Below are 18,631 nucleotides of genomic sequence, written 5' to 3' on the forward strand. Positions count from 1 at the left end.
TTAATCATTTAAACTTTCAAGGCTGAGGTACTTTTTTTTACTTTCCAATTAGTAGCTTTACAGTTAGTAAAGCTGCTGTTATTTTTATTTGGATAAGCATAAAAATTGATCCTTTTTTACTATATGCATATTTAGATAATAGAATACTATGTATTTTAAGTTACATCCAGCTCAAATGCTGATTGTTAAAAAGACAAAAATCTTGCTCATAGGAACATTACATTTCAAAAGAAATGATTTAAAAATTTTTTTTTGCTATTCCACTAAAATGAATTACTATTTGATAAATCATAAATAGCATCAATAATTAACAGAAAAAGTTATACCTTATTAAGATAAAGTGTAAGCTGTGAATGTTCTGATGTCAGCGAGGCAACAGTTCTTGCACCACTGTCACCAGATTTAGGACCTATATCTTCACCAATAGATTGATAATCAGCAGGGGTAGGTAATGTTGCCAACTGTCTACTGATAGTAGCTAGTGCTTCCACAATATCATTTTCCATTGTTGACAATCGTTTTATTTCAGTATCTCTATTTTCTTCAAATGTGCTTAGAAAAGATTCCATTGTTTCTTCCCTTTTCCGCAGTTCAAGGTATTTTGCATGCCGTTCACCTTGACTCTCATTTAAATCCTTAGAAAAAAGTAAAAATTAATGGAAGTATTTAAAAAATGAGCAAATAAAGAAAATTTTTTTAGAATTATTTTGTAGTTCTATGTTAATATAAATAACAGTACTAATATATATTAAACTTTACACACTACTTTTTAGTTTTACCTAATCAATGCATTCTACAGCAACCACAAAATGCACTGCTAGTGTAGGTTACAATATTTTATTATTTATATAGTTAACTTGTAAAAATACTTTTCAAATACATTATTTGTCAGTTTCCATTCTCTTCCCTTCAACTACATACATTTCTTCCACTGTGACCAGCAAAAATTTTCAGAAGAATGCTAACTACTTAATGACTACAATATTAAATTCTTGAGTGACTTGAGTCACATTGACTACTACGGTTGTTAGCCACAAAATAAATCCAGCAGCATGCAATAAATCTAATGTTTAATTTTGGTGATCCATATGAAGTTTATTAATGAGTTATCATTGTCATTGCAAATAATTATTATTGAAATCTAAATCATTTGATTTGCAGATTGGTATTTCTCGAGATGTTACAGATGTTGTGGAACCATCAGTTTGGACTTACTAACATATCTCAGATTCAACTTAAAAACCAAAAACAGCCAAAATAATGAATTATCTATTTTTTTAAATTAACTTTTTTACAACAAAATCATGATACTGTACAGCAACTACTATGATTAAAAAAAATTACATTACAATTAGAAAAAGTAATTGAAAATGAAACATTTCTTATGAATGTGTATTTTGTAATAGTTATTAAATGACATGATTCATGCAATTACATATATAAATTGCGTAGTATAATCTTGTAATCCAGACAAAAAGTAGCTTCATCATAATAAATTGTAAATGGCATCTTGTTCATTTTCATAAGCTAATGCTGTTGTAAACTGAGAACAGTATTACACGTGGCAGCTAATCAACAACAAATGCTGAAGAGTTAATTTTTTTGTAGAAAATAAATTCATTTCAAAAAGTTTTTTTTTGTTATTTGTTAAGCAATTACTCTTTCTTTATTCTCATTAAATAATAGCATGTAGGCTGTTGCTGAATAACGTGATCAGCTGCTCTGTTCAACAAGCTAGCAGCTCTAAAGCCTTCAATAGTTGGCTAGAATTCCACTAAATTTTTTTAAATTATTTAGTATTTTATTTCAACAAAACTTTCTCAGCTTTGTTTATTTATTAATTACAATGATTCCATGCTTCATTACATTCGCTATTTGCTATTGAAAGAGCAAGGTATAATTATAATAATAGAAATAGTTAATTAGTAAATTAGAATAAAATAATGAGTTACAAAATGCAGCTGAAAATGTCTAAGTTTTCATTTATTTAATATTGAATACCCATCCATTTAATTATCCCCACCCATCATTCTCCTTGAAACAGATGTCATCTGTAAATGGTTACTAACTATTCTCCAACAGCAGATGCGCAGGCTAGGGCTTTCAGGATGATTCACTCTAATTCATATAATTATTTATTTATGCTTAAAAATCAATTTATCAATATTTTTAGAATATTTTAAAACTAATGTCACCTATATATTTAAAATTGAGAAAACAGTTTGCTGGACATTATATAACAAACTGATGAAAAAAAAACTTATGATATACTATACCTGATCAGCTTGTTCAAGTGTTAATTGTGACTGACGAATTTGTTCACGCAATTCTGCCATGGCTCTTTCCATGCTTGCAATTTCAGCATTATCTTCCCTAACTCTAGACAACAAAGTTTCACGTTCTTGAGCAGGTGTAGCTCTACTTTTTGCTTCTGCAATGAGCATATCACGTCTTTGTTCTAACTCAGCCAATTTTTCATACAATCGAACGGCTTCTTGTTTTATCTACAAAAATGAAACTAAATTTAGAAGATGCTGTCTTTAAGAGCCAATGAAATATAACAATAACAGTTGTTAAAAGGGTGGTTTTATTATATCCTTAACCAACCATATTGGAGAGGTATCTGTTGAGAGCCAGACTAAGGAATGATTCCTGAACGAGTACAGCAGCTCTTTCAGTAGTTATTAAGAACGTAAGTGCAGGTGGACAGTGGACTTAAACGGCCATATCAACATCACTCAATCATACTATACTGGCAGCTAAATGCAATGGAAAATGACAGCTGTTTTCTTTTTTTAAGAAAATGTAGCTCTCTGCATTTTCATGTAACAAAGATAGAGACACTTTCCTTGGTAAAATATTCCAAAGGTAAACTAGTCTCCCGTTCGGATCTCTGGATAGGGACTACTAAGGAAAGGGTCACCAGAAAATTAGAAAATAACATTTTATGAGCTGGAGCGTGGAATGTTATAAGTCTAAAAAAGATTGGTAGGTTAGAAAATTTAAAGAGGGATGTGGATAGGTTAAGAGGAAAATGACTTTTGGTCAGATGATTTTAGAATAATTAACTCAGCGTTAAATAAAGGACAGGAATGAGTAGGTTTTGTAATGAAGAAGAAGATAAGGAAGAGAGTAGAGTATTTCAAAAAGCTTAGCGATAGAATCATTATAATAAAGATAAGATCAAAACCTAAGCAGACAACGATTGTTAACGTCTATATGCCTACAAGTGCCCATGATGATGATGATGAGGTAGAGTGTGTATACGAAGAAATTGGACAAAGCAATTAAAAGCATAAAAGGGGATGAAAATTTAATAATAGTTGGAGATTGGAATGCAAACATCGGAAAAGGCAAAGAAGGAAATATTGTTGTGAATACGAGCTGGGCAAAAGGAATGAAAGAGGGGACACCAAGTTTTGCATTAAGTATAATTTAGTAAATGACACAAAGATTTAGAAATCCACTTGTCGACTGCAAAGCATATCCTGGAGCAGACATTTATAGCAACCATAACTTAATAATGAAATGCAGATTGGGGTTTACAAAACTGAAGAAAAGATGTCAGATGAATTGGTGGAATTCAGAGAGGCTTGAGGAAGAGGAGGTAAAGATGATTTTTGAGGAGGACATTGCTCTTGCAATGTCCTCCTCAGACCTCAGACCTCTTGGTCTGAGTAAAAACAATAAGATAGTAAATATAAAAGAAGAATGGAAAAATGTTGAAAATGAAATTCAGAAGCAAACTTAGGCAAAACAAAAAAATTGGAAGAAAATCTTGGATATCAGGGGATATATTGCAGCTGATGGATGAACGTAGGAAGTATAAGAATGCTAGTAATGAAAAAGGTAAAGGAACTATCGAAAATTGAGAAATACTATAAATAGGAAGAAGAGTATAAATACTATAAATAAGACGAATGATAAAGTAGATGGAACATACAAGAAAGTTAAGGAGAATTTTGTGGTACATAAGTTATTTGTTAAATAAAGATGATACACAGATTTATAATATAAAAGAAAAGGTCGATAGGCGGGTGGAATATATAAGTTATATGAAAGGAAATGAATTAGAAACTGGTGTTATAGAGGAAGAAGAAGTCGAAGAGGATGAAAAGGGAGATAAATACTGACATCTGAATTTAATATGCCGTTAAAAGATTTGAATGGCGAAAGGCTACTGGGTAGATAGGATACCAGCAGAATTACTGTGCCGTGCAGGTGAGGAAGCGATAGATTATACAAACTGGTGTGTAAAATTTACAAAAAAGGGGAACTACTGTCAGACTTCAAAAAGTGTTATTGTCATGATACCAAAGAAAGCAGGAGAGATAAATGTGAAGAATACAGTACACAATTAGCTTAACTATGCATCAAAATTGAGAGGAGAGTGGAAGAAGACCAATTTGGTTACAGGAAAAGTATAGGGACAAGGGAAGCAATTTTAGTGCTCAGATTAATAAATAGTAGAAGGAAGATTAAAGAAAAACAAACCACCATACATGGCATTTAAAACTTAGAAAAGGCCTAACGTAGACTGCTAACGTAGACTGGAATAAAATGTTAACAATTGCTGACATTTACAGGAACCAAACGTTTAGTAATAATCGAAGAACATAAGAACAAAGCAGTAATAAAAAAGGGAAATTGATAAGGATGTCGATCTCCCTTTTTCAGGATGTTTCCTATCCCAGTTACTTTTTTAATCTTTATAGAACTAGCAGTTAATGGTGTTAAGAACAATCTAGATCCGAAGTAACAGTGCAAGGTGAAAAGATAAGATGCTACGATTTGCTGATATAGTAATTCTAGCTGATAGTAAAGAAGATTTAGAAGAAACAATGAATGGCATGGATCAAGTCCTATGCAAGAACTATTGCATGAAAATAAACAAGAACAAAACGAAAGTAATGAAATGTAGTAGAAATAATGTAGATGAACCGCTGAATATAAAAATAGGAAGAGAAAAGATTATGGAGTTAGAAGAATTTTTTTATTTGGTAAGTAGAATTACTAAAGATGGACAAAGCAGGAGCAATATAAAATGCCAAATAGCACAGGTGAAATAAGCTTTTAAGTCAAATATAATTTACTTGCATCAAAAGTTAATTTAAATATGGTTGGAGCGTAGCTTTATATGAAAGTGAAACTTGGACGATCAGAGTACCTGAGAAGAAAAGATTAGAAACTTTTGAAATGTGGTGCTATAGGAGAATTTTAAAAATGAGATGGGTGGATAAAGTGACAAATGAAGAAGTATTGCGACAAATTGATGAAGAGAGAAGCGTTTGGTAAAATATAATTAGAAGAATACACAGACTTTGATATTGGTTTTTGTTGCTTTGATATTGGAGGGACAGGTGATGGGAAAAATTGCGCAGGCAGGCAATGTTTGGAATATGTAAAACAAATTGTTAGGAGTGTAGGGAGTATACAGAAATTAAACAACTGGCACTAGATAGGAAATCTTGGAGAGCTGCATCAATCAAACCAATCAAATGACTTAAGACAAAAAAAAGTATTCCTAATTGTTTATATAACCAATGTAATTATTACCGTGTATTATTGCTGGTGTAATGTATTTTTGGACATTACATTATTTTTGATCGATCTCAGATTCTAGTAAAACTTTCACAGCATATTAACAAGATTACCACTAATATACAAGTAAATAATTACTTTTTTTGTTTAACCTCTGGAACCACTGTTAGTATTGCTTCAGAGGAGGAGATGAATATATAAGTATATGGATGGAGAGTGTGTGATAATGCAATGTCTGACTGGCAGGATTCAAACCCAAGACCTCCGGATGAAAGGCCGAGACACTATCACTTGTGTCATGGAGGCTGGCTAAATTAATAACTACTGGGTTATTATTCATGAGTTATTAACCCAATAATAAATATATTTTTTTTTACCACTGAGGCTGGACCAGTAGTTATGCACTGCGCATCCTCAGTGGGTGCCTTGGCCTCTAACCTCCCGAGTCCCAAGACTCCGCAGGATCCAGCTATGCCATGCCACCATGAAGGTGGGCTCCAGCCAGGTCTCAGTCTTATTTTTCCTCCCAACACAAGGGGTCTCCAATCAGTCATCAATGATGGTCACCTCGGCGAGCTGCCCTCTAATGATCAGGGCTGATCATATTCTCAGGTATCAGATCACTCAATCCCTTACTTGCCTCAGCTGATCCCATCTGCAACACCAATGAAACACCCATCTGCTACACCAATTTATGTGCTCAGCCAAATCCAGCTTGTTACAATATCGGCACTCTGGAATTGCATGCCTGCCAAACTGGGAGTTAGGTCCCAAACACACCATGCCCTGTTAGTAAATGCGAATAGTAAATGCGAAAGATAGAAACCTACCTCCTGTAACCCCTGTTAATCTACATATCAACTTGCATGATCCTTCTGTCCAGCTACCAGTTCTAGATGTCTCCACATTGCTTGCCATTCATCAATCATCTGTCTCCTTGCCTTGATCCTTGACATTCCATCATAAACTCTCCGGAACATCTGGGCCCACAAGTTTACGGGGGGGGTATATCTGCTATAACCTCAACGGCGTTTTTGGATATCGTCTTATAACATGAAGCAATACGAATTGCAGCTCTCCTCTGCAGCGTTGAGACCCGGTCAATGTTCCTCTTCTTCTCAAAAGCCTCTATCCACGCTGGAACCGCATAGAAAGTAACTGATGATGTAACAGATAGAATTAACCTCTTTCTTGACAAGCGCGGGCCTTGGTGGTTATTCATCAGCCTTCCCAGTTTACTGATAGCAATTACAGCACCTTCCGTAACTTTGTTCACGTGCTCATTATACAATCTACTTGTCTCTAACCATATGTCTTGGTATTTGACACATCTAGACATGGGTATTATTATTGTATCTCCGATACGGACTCTTATCTCTCTAATACAGCTTCTATCAGTGAGGGCTATCACCGATGACTTGTTTGGTGCCAGAGTCAGTCCTCTCACTGCCAGCTACCCCGGTATTTTGTCAACGGTTGCTACTGCATCTTCCTCCATGTCCTACTCAGTCCTGCCAGTGACCAGGATGGTGTGCGACCAGCACACTATCAAATGCTATGTTCCACAGGAATGGTCCAAGTACCGACCTCTATCAAACTCCTCCAAATACTTCTTAATATTAAAATTCAATCCAAATTTTAAATATAAAATTCAATCCGCCGTCTTTTAATATTAATATTTTAAATTAGTTAAACCTTACTTGTAAAGAAACTGTATGTATCCATGAAAATGTGCGACGCAGCACATTTCACACTTTAACATCGGACCTCCTATTAATAAATTTCATTTTCAAGTTGCAATTAATTTTTCTAGCTAACTGATATGAATAACAAGAATTATTAATTTGTTGACAAGTTTTTACTGAAATATTTATATATATATATATATATATTGTCGCATGTTCGCGGCTCATTCAGTATATTGAGAGATTGACAATTTAGAATGTTTATATAATTTCAGTTTATTTGTTTAAAATGTTCATAATTACAACCAGACAAATCTATAAAAATAATAATAATAAGTGACAGTAATAAAAAAATGAACAATAGTAAATACACAAATATTAATCATTGTAATTACAACAACAATAATAATCAGGGTAATAGTACTAATAATAGTAGTAAACGATAATAGAATTACATGTTAATAACAATCAAACAAGTAATACTAACATAATCAATAGTAAACATGACATAAAAACAGAGCATAATACATAATGTAATCAACAAAGAATAACAATCATAATATTACAAATCAAATAAATGTCACATCATAAATAACAAAATAAATATCATCATAAATATATTACACATCATAAATGTCAATAATAAATAGAAATTACACAAAAGACAGAGTTCATTTATTAGTTTATTTATTCTAGGTAAATAAATAGAAAACTAGAATTAAGACCCGTGTATTAATAAACAATCATATAAAGTGTTAACTTGCAAATACCTTTGCTTTTCTTTCTTTTTCCTGTTCAGCCTCCAGGAATTACCATTCAGGTATTACTTCAGAGAATGAATGAGGATGATATGTATGAGTGTAAATGAAGTGTAGTCTTGTACAGTCTCAGTTTGATCATTCCTGAGATGTATGGTTAATTGAAACCCAACCACCATAGAACACCGGTATCCATTATCTAGTATTCAAATCTGTATAAAAGTAACTGCCTTTACTAGAACTTGAATGTTGGAACTCTCAACTTCCAAATCAGCTGATTTTGGAAGACACTTTCACCACTAGACCAACCTGGTTGGTTAAATACCTTTGCTGAGCATAAATAAAATTACCCTAACAGTTTATGAATGAAATTTATTACATTTCTTTCACTTATAATTTTTACTGTAACTCACTGATAATATTTCTTGTTTACTGAAATTCCCAGTGGTCTTACTTTAATCGTATCGAATTTAATTCACACTAGAAATTCATTCCATCTGCCCTCCCCATACTCTTGCAGACTCTCTTCGTTGAACTGACGTCATAACATCTTGTCTCACAGCCTCTCGCAGAACTGCCCTTGCGGAACTGACATCGTAACTTCTTGCTAGGCTGATTCGCCTGTACTCTCTTGTAGCTGGTTTTCCCAGGGACATTTATACTCTAGCCTCTTTACCTGCCGGATTGGACCCGTCGAAGCGTGAGAACTGTGCTTTTGTTTCCATGAATTCCATATCCAGATCTGGTAGTTTTTCTTATGGTAGAACAGGTGTTCATTGTGTGTCAGGGCAGTACAACAAAAGATGATTGTTAAACGGACCTGTACCTAGTAGTTAAAAGGGGTTTCTTTTAGTGTTCCTTTCTGGATTTCTTCCATTATTATATTTCTACTACTTTCATAATAATTGGTAGGAATCAATTATTCAGGCTTGCTATACCAGTCTTGTTACAATATATATATATATATATATACACTAATATATAATATTAGTGTTTGTTTTTTTAAAATCTAAAATCAAAAATAAAACTTTAGGAAACAGAAAATAAAGAAACTATAAGAAAAGCTGCTGAGAAAGAAAATACTTCCTGAACATGTAAAAAATAGCCAATGCTAGTCCTAATTACCATTTGCTATGAAAAGTAATTCAGATAGGTTATACAGGGGAAAAAGTATGTACTGAATTCTGTTAAGCAAAAATTTTACAGAAAACACAACTATGTTTTATTAGATACATGTTCTGTCTAAAGATAGTTGAGTTAATACAATAAAGAATGTTTTAACATTTCTGGCAAATAAAATGGCTGAATACTTTAACTTAATTTAAAAAATATATATATATCTATCTAATTTACCTTTTAATTTTAAAAAAGATGCTTTTATTGTTTTATAAAGGAAATTATTCAGCATAAATCAAGTGTATTGGAAGAAGAAATCGCTGTCAATTCTCTCAAAAAAGGAACTTTGATAAGTTCCTTTTTTAAGTTTACACTTAAAAAATATTTAAACTTGAAATTATAGTAAATAAACTGATCAATGGTTAAGTCCAGAACAAAAAATATTATTTTCTGATAGCATAGTTAACATTTCTGCCACATAATGGAACAATATTATCTCTTATTTCCTATCATGTGGCTGTACCTCCACTTTCACTGGGTTTTAATAACATATGCACAGCTACAGGAGTAAATTTTAAAATCCTTATAATATCTAAATATAATATAGAATTATATATAGAATTCATCTACATATAATATAGTAAACATATTAATTCCTTTTACAATAATAAAAAACTTACTGGAGAAACACACAGTTGGTCTTCTAAACTACTCTTTGTAGCATTTAAAACATCTAGTTCTCTTTGCAGTTGATCCATTTCTTTTTGTAGGCTACTATTTTCTTGCTGAAGTCTTAAATAGGTTTCTCGTAATGAATTGCTCATTTCATTTACCAAATTATCAGCTGTTTGTCGTTCCTTGAAAATATAATTACAATAAGATTAATGTATTGCATTGAAGGGTTTTCTTTAAATTATTATTGTTATCATTTGGGTTGATTATTTAAAATGAGTACATAAAAGAAAAAATATTATGTAATAAAATCTACAATCTTACTTCTATCAAACAGTTTTTCAATTTGTAATCAAAACTGAAGTTCCTACCAATTTGTCTCTTCAGTTATCCATTTATGCAGTAATTCTTGAATGTTTCATCTTATGTTTGAAATTAAGAAATATGGGTGTAGTAGTTTCATTGCAGATGAAGTTTGATTAGTGTTTTTTTAGTGGTTAACAACTACAATAGAAGCAAAAACAAAAAGTATAAGTTAAACAGTATTGGCTGTACACGGCCTGATGAAGATATCAGTTGCACATACAAAAATTATTTTTAGGCTAAAAAAAAAATCAAGCTTGGTACATCAGGAAAAGGAAGAAGTGTAATTTTCACAGTTAAATATAAAACTGATTTAGACAATTTTTTTTTTGTTGTGGGTGACTAACCACCCCAGGGAGGTTAACAACTAAAGATGATAAAAATTACAGATAAATTTAAAAAAAAATTATTAGGTCCTCTTTTTGAAAAGATGAAAAAAGTAGGTATAACTTTACCTACATAACTAAAGGTACAAGGTTCAGATACAAATACATACAGGTTCTACAGGAACCTTCAGAAAACAAAAGAAATCATTAAGATTAAGATGGGGTAAAAACTCACATAATGTAATTATAAAAAATAAAAATAAAATATTTTTGTATATGAGCCCTACCAAGTCCATTGAAATAAACATTACATTTAGTCCTCTAAGTTATTCTTTTACTGTTCATGAGTGCAGTGAATATTTGGTAAATCTTAGATGAAGCCACTTTGACTTAAGAGAATGAGAAGGAACAAGTTATAATCCTTTAATTTCATAATCTAATTGGAGGTTGAGGGGAGACATCTGATTTTTTATTAAAAACGTGTGCTAAGACTTTTTATTGAGAATGCTGCTTCTCAAACTTATTTTATTTTATGCAACTTATTTTATGCTATCAAGTTATTTTATTGAATTAACTAGCAAACATGTTTATAGATCTTTTTTATGAAGACACAAGCAAAATTAAGAAAGCTTCATAACTGAATGTGGAATGTTCAGGAATCGTTTGAGATTACTGAATTTTCTTCCAGAGTACTCAATATATAAATTTTATTAAAAATCTAACTAGAGTTACTACTCCAACAATGAGCGGTGCAATTTTATTTCTTGTAACTTGACTTGTTTCAAAACAAAAATCTTTGGTGCACCTTCTCTACCATTCTAAGCTCTTATTTCGCCAGGTTGTGTTTTTTACTAATGATGTAGAAGAAGGCTGAAAAATCAAAAACACAAGAATACATTACATGATTTTCATGATGTGTCCATAGGGCACAATCAGCTTTAAGTGGCAGTAGATTAATCCAAAAATAAGTTAATTATTTTTCATACATGAGATTCTAAAATGAATAATATCAACCAATTAAAAAAAAATGTTATACAGGTAGAGTAGGTAATACAAATATATTTTAATCAATGAATTATTTATGCAGTAAATAAAGGAAAATTCTGAGGTCATTTTTAATTTTTGAAAGCAACATATTTTTAAAAGTACTTTTATACACAATCCCCGCTTAAATAATTTTTAATTTTCAAAATTATATTTATATTATGAAGATTACACACATATATTATACATTTGGCAAAAGGTACTTCTGCCATTGTTATGGCAGATTACTAGAAAAACTACTACTAGAAAAACTGTATAATGAAGTTTGCGAGTGACTTAATTTACTACTATAAAATAGTAATTTGAGCAGTAATTTTTGTATATTAGGCATTCTTGTATATCAATTTACAAAGAAAAAATCAAATTTTGGTCCTGATACAATAGTAAGAACTGCTCATAAAAATGAATGAGGTAAATTAATATTTTATGTTTTTTAACCCTTAAATGCTATTGTTGGGTCTATTTTGACCTCAGAGATATATCTTTGTTTTGTTATGTTGCAATGACTGTTGCTACCTCCCTGATTTTCATTTCCCACTCTATTCAGAGAGTTTCAAGGTCAGTTATAGTGCCAAGTGCATTGAAAGTTTACTGTTTTAACTTTTACTAGTGTTCTGGGTACAATCGACCCGACAGTAGTAACGTTACTTTGTTTATCAAGTGTTTTTTGTTTTTTTTTAATAATAAAATCATTGTCATTGATTTTTTTGGGTTAACAAATTATGAGTTTACAAAGTACAAGTACTTCTTGTGAAAGTAGTAAAAGTTTGAATGAAAATGAGATGATGATTTGAGCGACTCTGAATCTATATTTAGTGAACACGATAGTGAATGTGACATAGAAGGTCCTGATGATGTACTTGAAATTAAAAACGAAAACGCAATAAGTGTATCTGACTGATGAATCAGTTGAAGAGGAAATTAGACAAAAATTTATTTATAGAAAAAATCGTAAATGGAATACTGAACCATTCTTTTAAGGTAACTCAAATAAAAGGAGCTAATAAAGACTTGAATCTATTCATTAATCCAATTCATTATTGTGGGTTACCGTTTACTGATGAAATAAAAGACATATTCGTAAAGTAAGGGCCGTCGGCTTATATTTAAATATTAGCGGGTCTGAACACAGTTTCACGCATGCAGGAGGCATCAATAGGCTATTTACGAACCCACTGCAGTTGTTGTTTTGATTATGAAGTCGTTTGCCTGCTGGTGAGTGCAGATCGCAATGTTCGCAACAATCGTTTCTTCCCGCGACAATCGTTGTGACGTGCGCGCTGTGATTGGAATATTTGTGTGCAAAAGGATCTTCAGCGGCTTAAATTAATCGGTAGTTGTGGCTACTGTAATGTAGGTCGGGACCTACAGTAATAAGTGAGGGAAAAGTTATACAATGGTGTAGAGACTTTAAACATGGCTGCACAAATGTGCATAACGAAGAGCAGGGTGGCAGACCCAGTACTCAGACCAACAAACTCGTTGAACAAATTAACTGAAAAGTGCAATGTGATCAGCGATTGACGATTAGTGCTCAGGCTCTACCTACACGATTGTCACAGAAAAGCTCGGATATCACACATTGTGTAGGTGTACAAGCTCTGTAGTGTACTGCTTGGGTGTACAAGTAGTTGGACTGCCTGGCCCGAGGCCAGTGTGAATGATCATAGACTTATAATCTATGAGATCGCTTACGGTGGCGGTCCAAGAGCTCCAGATTCTGGTCGCTGTTATCTAAGGGGCCTGAATCAGTACAGGGTGCGGCGCGAGTACGCGGCTGCCTTACAAGGGTTGGAATGGCGCACGAAGCACAGGGAGGAGGTGGAATTGATGACTGAACAATTCGGCCGGGCCATCATCAAGACTGGCTGCGGTAGGGTCCGACGGCGGCCTCGGCCAATGGACAGACCCTTAGGTAGTGGCCAGTCCGCTGATCGGAGAGTAACTGGAGACGTCATGACCGCTGCTTCCGGGGAACCGTCTGTTAAACGCAGGCGGAAACCAGGTAAAAGTGGTGGTCCTCTGATCTTAGCGTGCTGCGCGCAAGAGCTAGGTCCGCTAAGAGAAGATACCAGTGTCGCCCCCTAACGGGGATTATCGTTGATGACGTACGCGTTGAGGGTCTGCGGATCTACGAGCGCGCCCGTAATGAGTTTTGGCAAGACTCCATGCGTGAGTTGCAGCGCAATACCTGGCAGCTCGCGAAGTCATGTTACCGGGCCAAAGCCATTGCACGTGCTGTCCACTGTTCGATGCGGGTTTGGTGGTCGTGACCACACTAACATCTGTGGCGACTTACCAGGTTTTCCTGGATACTCTGTTTCCAGATGCTCCGGAGGGTGAAGCAGAAGTCGGCGTTACAGCGGGTGAGACACCATTCCCTGGCATACGGACTGTGGAACCCGTAGATATAGACCGAGTGAGTGGTTTCTCGAATGGCACTGAGAAAGGCACCGGGGATTGATCAATTTGACTCTGATATTTTCTATCATCTGCTGCCTTCCATAACAGAGCCGCTTGGCAGACTAGTATAGTGGTGCCTAAACTGGGATTGCTTTCCGACTTGATGGAGGGTGGATTTGGTGAGGGTGCTCTTAAATCAGGAAAGGATTCGAGTGAGGTCAGCAGTTGTCGACCCATCAGCCTCTTGCCGGTAATCGGAAAATTGCTTGAAAGGCTGATTGTGGAACGGCTCTGGGAGTATGAACTCATTTATCGATATGAACTGATTTCTAAATCGAGGCTGGTTTGGCTTCATGAAAGAGGTTAGCAACGAGGATTGCATAATAAATGCTCTTGCCGAGGTGGAAAGCGCCGACTGCAATTTTTATTGACATAGAGGCAGCATTTCCTTCCTTGTGTTGGAGTTCTGTTCTATGAGTTGGAACGCCGAAATGTTCCTGTAGCCCATAGTATGTGACTACTTGTCGGACCGCACGGCTCTGTTTAAGAATGCGCACCTAGTTGTAGAAAGATCCGTCACCAGGGGAAGCCCGCAGGCCTCCGTTCTCGGTCCCTTGCTGTGAAACCTGGTATTTGACGAGTTTCTGGGATTGACATTCCCAGAAAGGGTCACGTCCCAGGCTTTCGCCAATGACTGTCTCCTTTTAGTTCGCGGTAATTCACGGCCGAAGCTGGAAGATCGAGCGCAAGCGGCCTTGTCGACTGCGGAGGGCTGGATGGACATTCAAAATTAGGTAGGAAATTAGGTAGGCGCGGTAGGAAAAGACTCCTACCACGCTGCTCTAGGAAGCTAACCGAGAGATATGGCTGGCTACCAGTCAGATTAAGGCTCCAAGCGCTTTTAATAGTGGACAGGTACTTGCTGGCATTCAGCGGCCTAGGCGTGGCAGCGAATTGCTGTATTTGACAAGATAAACTAATTATTGATAGTCACATATGTTTTAGTAGTTTACGGGGTGCGCCTACCCATTTTAGTGATATATGACAAGTGGGCGATGGGACACGCAAGCGAGTGGTGTATGCTACCCACGCTTATTCCGCTCACGCTTTTAGGGTAGCTCTAGGACACTGGTCGCTAAACTGTTTCGTGGTCTCAGTAGCCGTTTGTGGCACAGACATTCGGTCTTATGCTTTAGGGCGACCGAATGGAGTGGTGGCGGGAGAAATGCCAAACAAAACAATCACAAATTCTGTTCAAGGTGGGTAGCGAAAATGCTCACCAACCAATACAAAAGGGCAAAAAATGTGCATTGGACGAGCGTTTTAGGACCGCTATCGACAAGATGGAGATGATTTGTTTTCCTACATTGTTACGGGCGACGAGACGTGGATATCCTACACCAACGCAGAATCGAAACAAGTCAATGCAGTGGCGCCATTCAGGTTTCCCTAAACCGAAAAACCGAATAAACGTTTGCCGATCTCCGTACTCGAGTCGAAAAATATTGGCTACTTTTTATTGGGACGAAAAGGTCGTCATTTTGGTTTATTTCATGGAACGTGGATCAATAACAATTACAGCTGACATGTACTGCGAAACTCTTACCAAATTGAGACGTGCGATCCAAAATCGACGACGCCGTAAACTGTTGTCCGGCGTAATCCTGCTTCACTACAACGCACGTCCTCACACCGCTGCCTTAACCAAGAAGAAGATTTAAGATTTTCGTTTGAAAATTTTTGACTACCCTCCATATAGTCCCGACCTTGCACCTAGCAACGACTACTTCTTGCATATGAAAAAGTGACAATGGTTTGAAAACGATGAGGAACTCTATTGGCGTTGTCAACTGGTTCAATTCCCAGGCGACGAACAAGTGTTCTTATAACTGAATGGCAATTATGTGAAAAAGTGAAGTAAATATGTAATAAAATAAAACTAAGTAAAAATCTTTTCTCATGAGTTAATTTATTTCAATGACCAACGATTCTTACTTTATGAATATGCCTCGTATGTTATATTAGAACATAAAAATGGCAAAATCACTGAATTATCTCTAAACTACTGCTCCACATCTTTTGTTCATCACATTGATACTATTGAATTAAAAGCTTTATGGGACTATTGCATTTATGTGGTATCTTTAAATCTGGTAAAGATGTGAGGAATCTGTGGAAAAGTGACTGGACAGACATGATATACTCAGGGCAACCAACCATGACCCTTCGGCGGTTTTTATTTCTGTTAGTTTCTGTACGTTTTGAAAGCAGCACTAAATTATACTTCAGTATACGAGATGGTGACAAAACTGCTCATATTTACAAATTATTTTAAATGTTCATCTCAAATTGCCAGTCCAATTATTCACCCTTCGAGTATTTAACCATAGATGAGATGCCTGTCGGTTTTTTGGGAAAATGCGCCTTTCGAATGTACATGAAAAATAAGCACCGAAAATATGGAGTGAAAAATGTTTGTGTGATGTAAAGATGCATTATATGTTGAATGCAAATTATTAATTGTGGAAATCAAATGAACCGAATCTAAAAAATTCAACATTCCTACATTGAACTTTCTTTCTTTGGTTGAACGATACGAAGGTAGTAACCGATATATAATAGGTGACAACGGAAAACTGTTTTCTATTCTTCTGACATGTGTTCATTATTGAAGACTATAATCAAACTAAATGGTGTAGATAACCTAGATCAAAAATGCGTAAATTATTCGGTCCAGAGAGAAACACATAGGTGGCCTCTTGCAATATTTTACGCTATGATGGATATTACCATCGGTTAACAGTCATGTTCTGTTTACAGAAAAAGAAACAAGTCTTCAGTTACAAGAACCGATTTTGGAATACAGTTAGGAAAATTACTTGCCGTAACTCATATGAGTCGTCGACTTTAAGGATCCAGACTTCCAAATGTCGCTGACATTTATTATTAAAAATATGTTAAAAAACGAAAAATAGAAGCTGAAACGCAAAAGAAAAAATGCAATCGATGTCATATGTGCCCATCGACCAATGACAACAAACATATCAATGTCTGTAGCGAGTGTGGAGATGATGTATTCAAAAGACATAATACAAATATAATATGCAGTTCTTGCGAAAATGAAGATCTTGAATAAAATCTTGCAATTTTTCTTTGATAATGATTGTTTTTTCATTTAAAATTTTTCCATACATATTTGTTTCCATTTAATTTCGAAAATATCATAAGTTATTGTTACAAATACATCTTATACAAGAATCAGACATTTTCAAATTTTACGATACGTAAAAAGATTTTTTGATTATTTCAATTTTTAATTACTTCATTTATTTTATTTTTTTTTAAATTCATAAAAAACTTATTTTTATTATATAATATATTTGGATCAAATGAGTAAATCATTTATATACATTCTAAACATTATGTTGAATATTCTATTTCTTAAATGACAAATATTTGAAATAATGTATATTAAGTATTATGATGTTTTCCAGGCTACAATCAGATGATCTCATTAAATTTTATATAAAACCACAAAAAATAGTAAAAAAATGTCACTTTTTTATGTTTTTCTATAAATATAGTCAGTCCAAAAAAAAATTTAATTGTGTGAGAAATTGTGAGAATTTCAATTTTCAGGTCAGCCATGACCCAACGATAGCATTAATGTAATAAAATTCATGATAGCAGTTAAGGGTTAAATTTCTACTAATTTCCCTGACTTGTTATAAAATTTTAAACATTTCTCTGATTTTCAAGGTAAGGGGGTCGTTCCTAACTTCTAACGCTATAAATAAAAAGGACATAAAAATTAATTATTTAATTATTATTATTATTATTAATTTATTATTTTTAATTGCAATTAGAAAGATCATGGTTTTCCTCCAATAATAGTTATACCATTTCACCAGTTCCATGTCAAAATTACATAAATCAAAAATTTACATTACCAAAAATCTAGGAATGTTAAAAAAAAATCTTCCTTGAAAGTTGGTGATACCAGGTTACAACCAAACAAATAATAGTCAATAGAATTAAACTCCTAGAATTGAAGAATTTTTCTTTTGCATTGGTATAAACATGCATTACTGAAAACACACTGGGTAACGGATGATAGATAACATTGATTGAATGAACAAGTGAGATATGTCATTTCATTTGGTCTTATGTTTATTACTTTGTTTTAACATAGTTCCAAAATTGCATCAAAATATTAACAGTAAGTTTGCAATCAGAACAAAAATACCAAAAATAAAAAATCCAGTTATAAATAAAAAATCGCATAATAAATATTTTTATTCAATGTTGGTTTTTGGAAAATGAAAAAAAAAATCATGGTAAAAAATTAATTACTTTCTGAATTTCTTTTTCCAACTGAGCTATTTGAGCTTGTCGTCTGGTTCTTTCTGCAAATAGTGATTCCAAAGCTGATGATTCTGCTTTATTTATAGCTGCTAAGTCACGAGCTTCTGCCATTATTTCTCCCCATTCTGTTCCTGTATTTAACTTGTCAACTACAAGATTGTAGTCAGATAATTTTCCCTGGAGTTCTGAAAAATTAATGAAGATTAATAACCAACAAAATTCAATAAACTTCAACTATATTATATATAAAAAAAAATAACAAGTGTCATAATTATAAATATTGCCATGAAATAATGCTATATAATGGAATATATGGATGCACCAAACTAATTTTTTGTAACAGCATAATCATCTTGGC

At 34.0% G+C, this 18,631-nt stretch overlaps 1 protein-coding gene across 1 annotated transcript in view; it reads right to left on the bottom strand.

The window, feature by feature from the left end:
* Positions 1–18,631, bottom strand: part of LOC142320916 (intraflagellar transport protein 74 homolog) — a 55,171-nt gene that overhangs the window by 12,875 nt on the left and 23,665 nt on the right. The window contains exons 4-7 of the mRNA XM_075358898.1: positions 18,262–18,458; positions 9,781–9,957; positions 2,277–2,504; positions 327–635 (exon numbers count right to left, since the gene is read on the bottom strand). Coding sequence (XP_075215013.1) covers positions 327–635; positions 2,277–2,504; positions 9,781–9,957; positions 18,262–18,458 — 911 coding nt within the window. The remainder of the gene's footprint in view (positions 1–326; positions 636–2,276; positions 2,505–9,780; positions 9,958–18,261; positions 18,459–18,631) is intronic.

Source organism: Lycorma delicatula, chromosome 3 (genome assembly GCF_047948215.1).
Source record: "Lycorma delicatula isolate Av1 chromosome 3, ASM4794821v1, whole genome shotgun sequence".
Taxonomy (NCBI): Eukaryota; Metazoa; Arthropoda; class Insecta; order Hemiptera; family Fulgoridae; genus Lycorma; species Lycorma delicatula.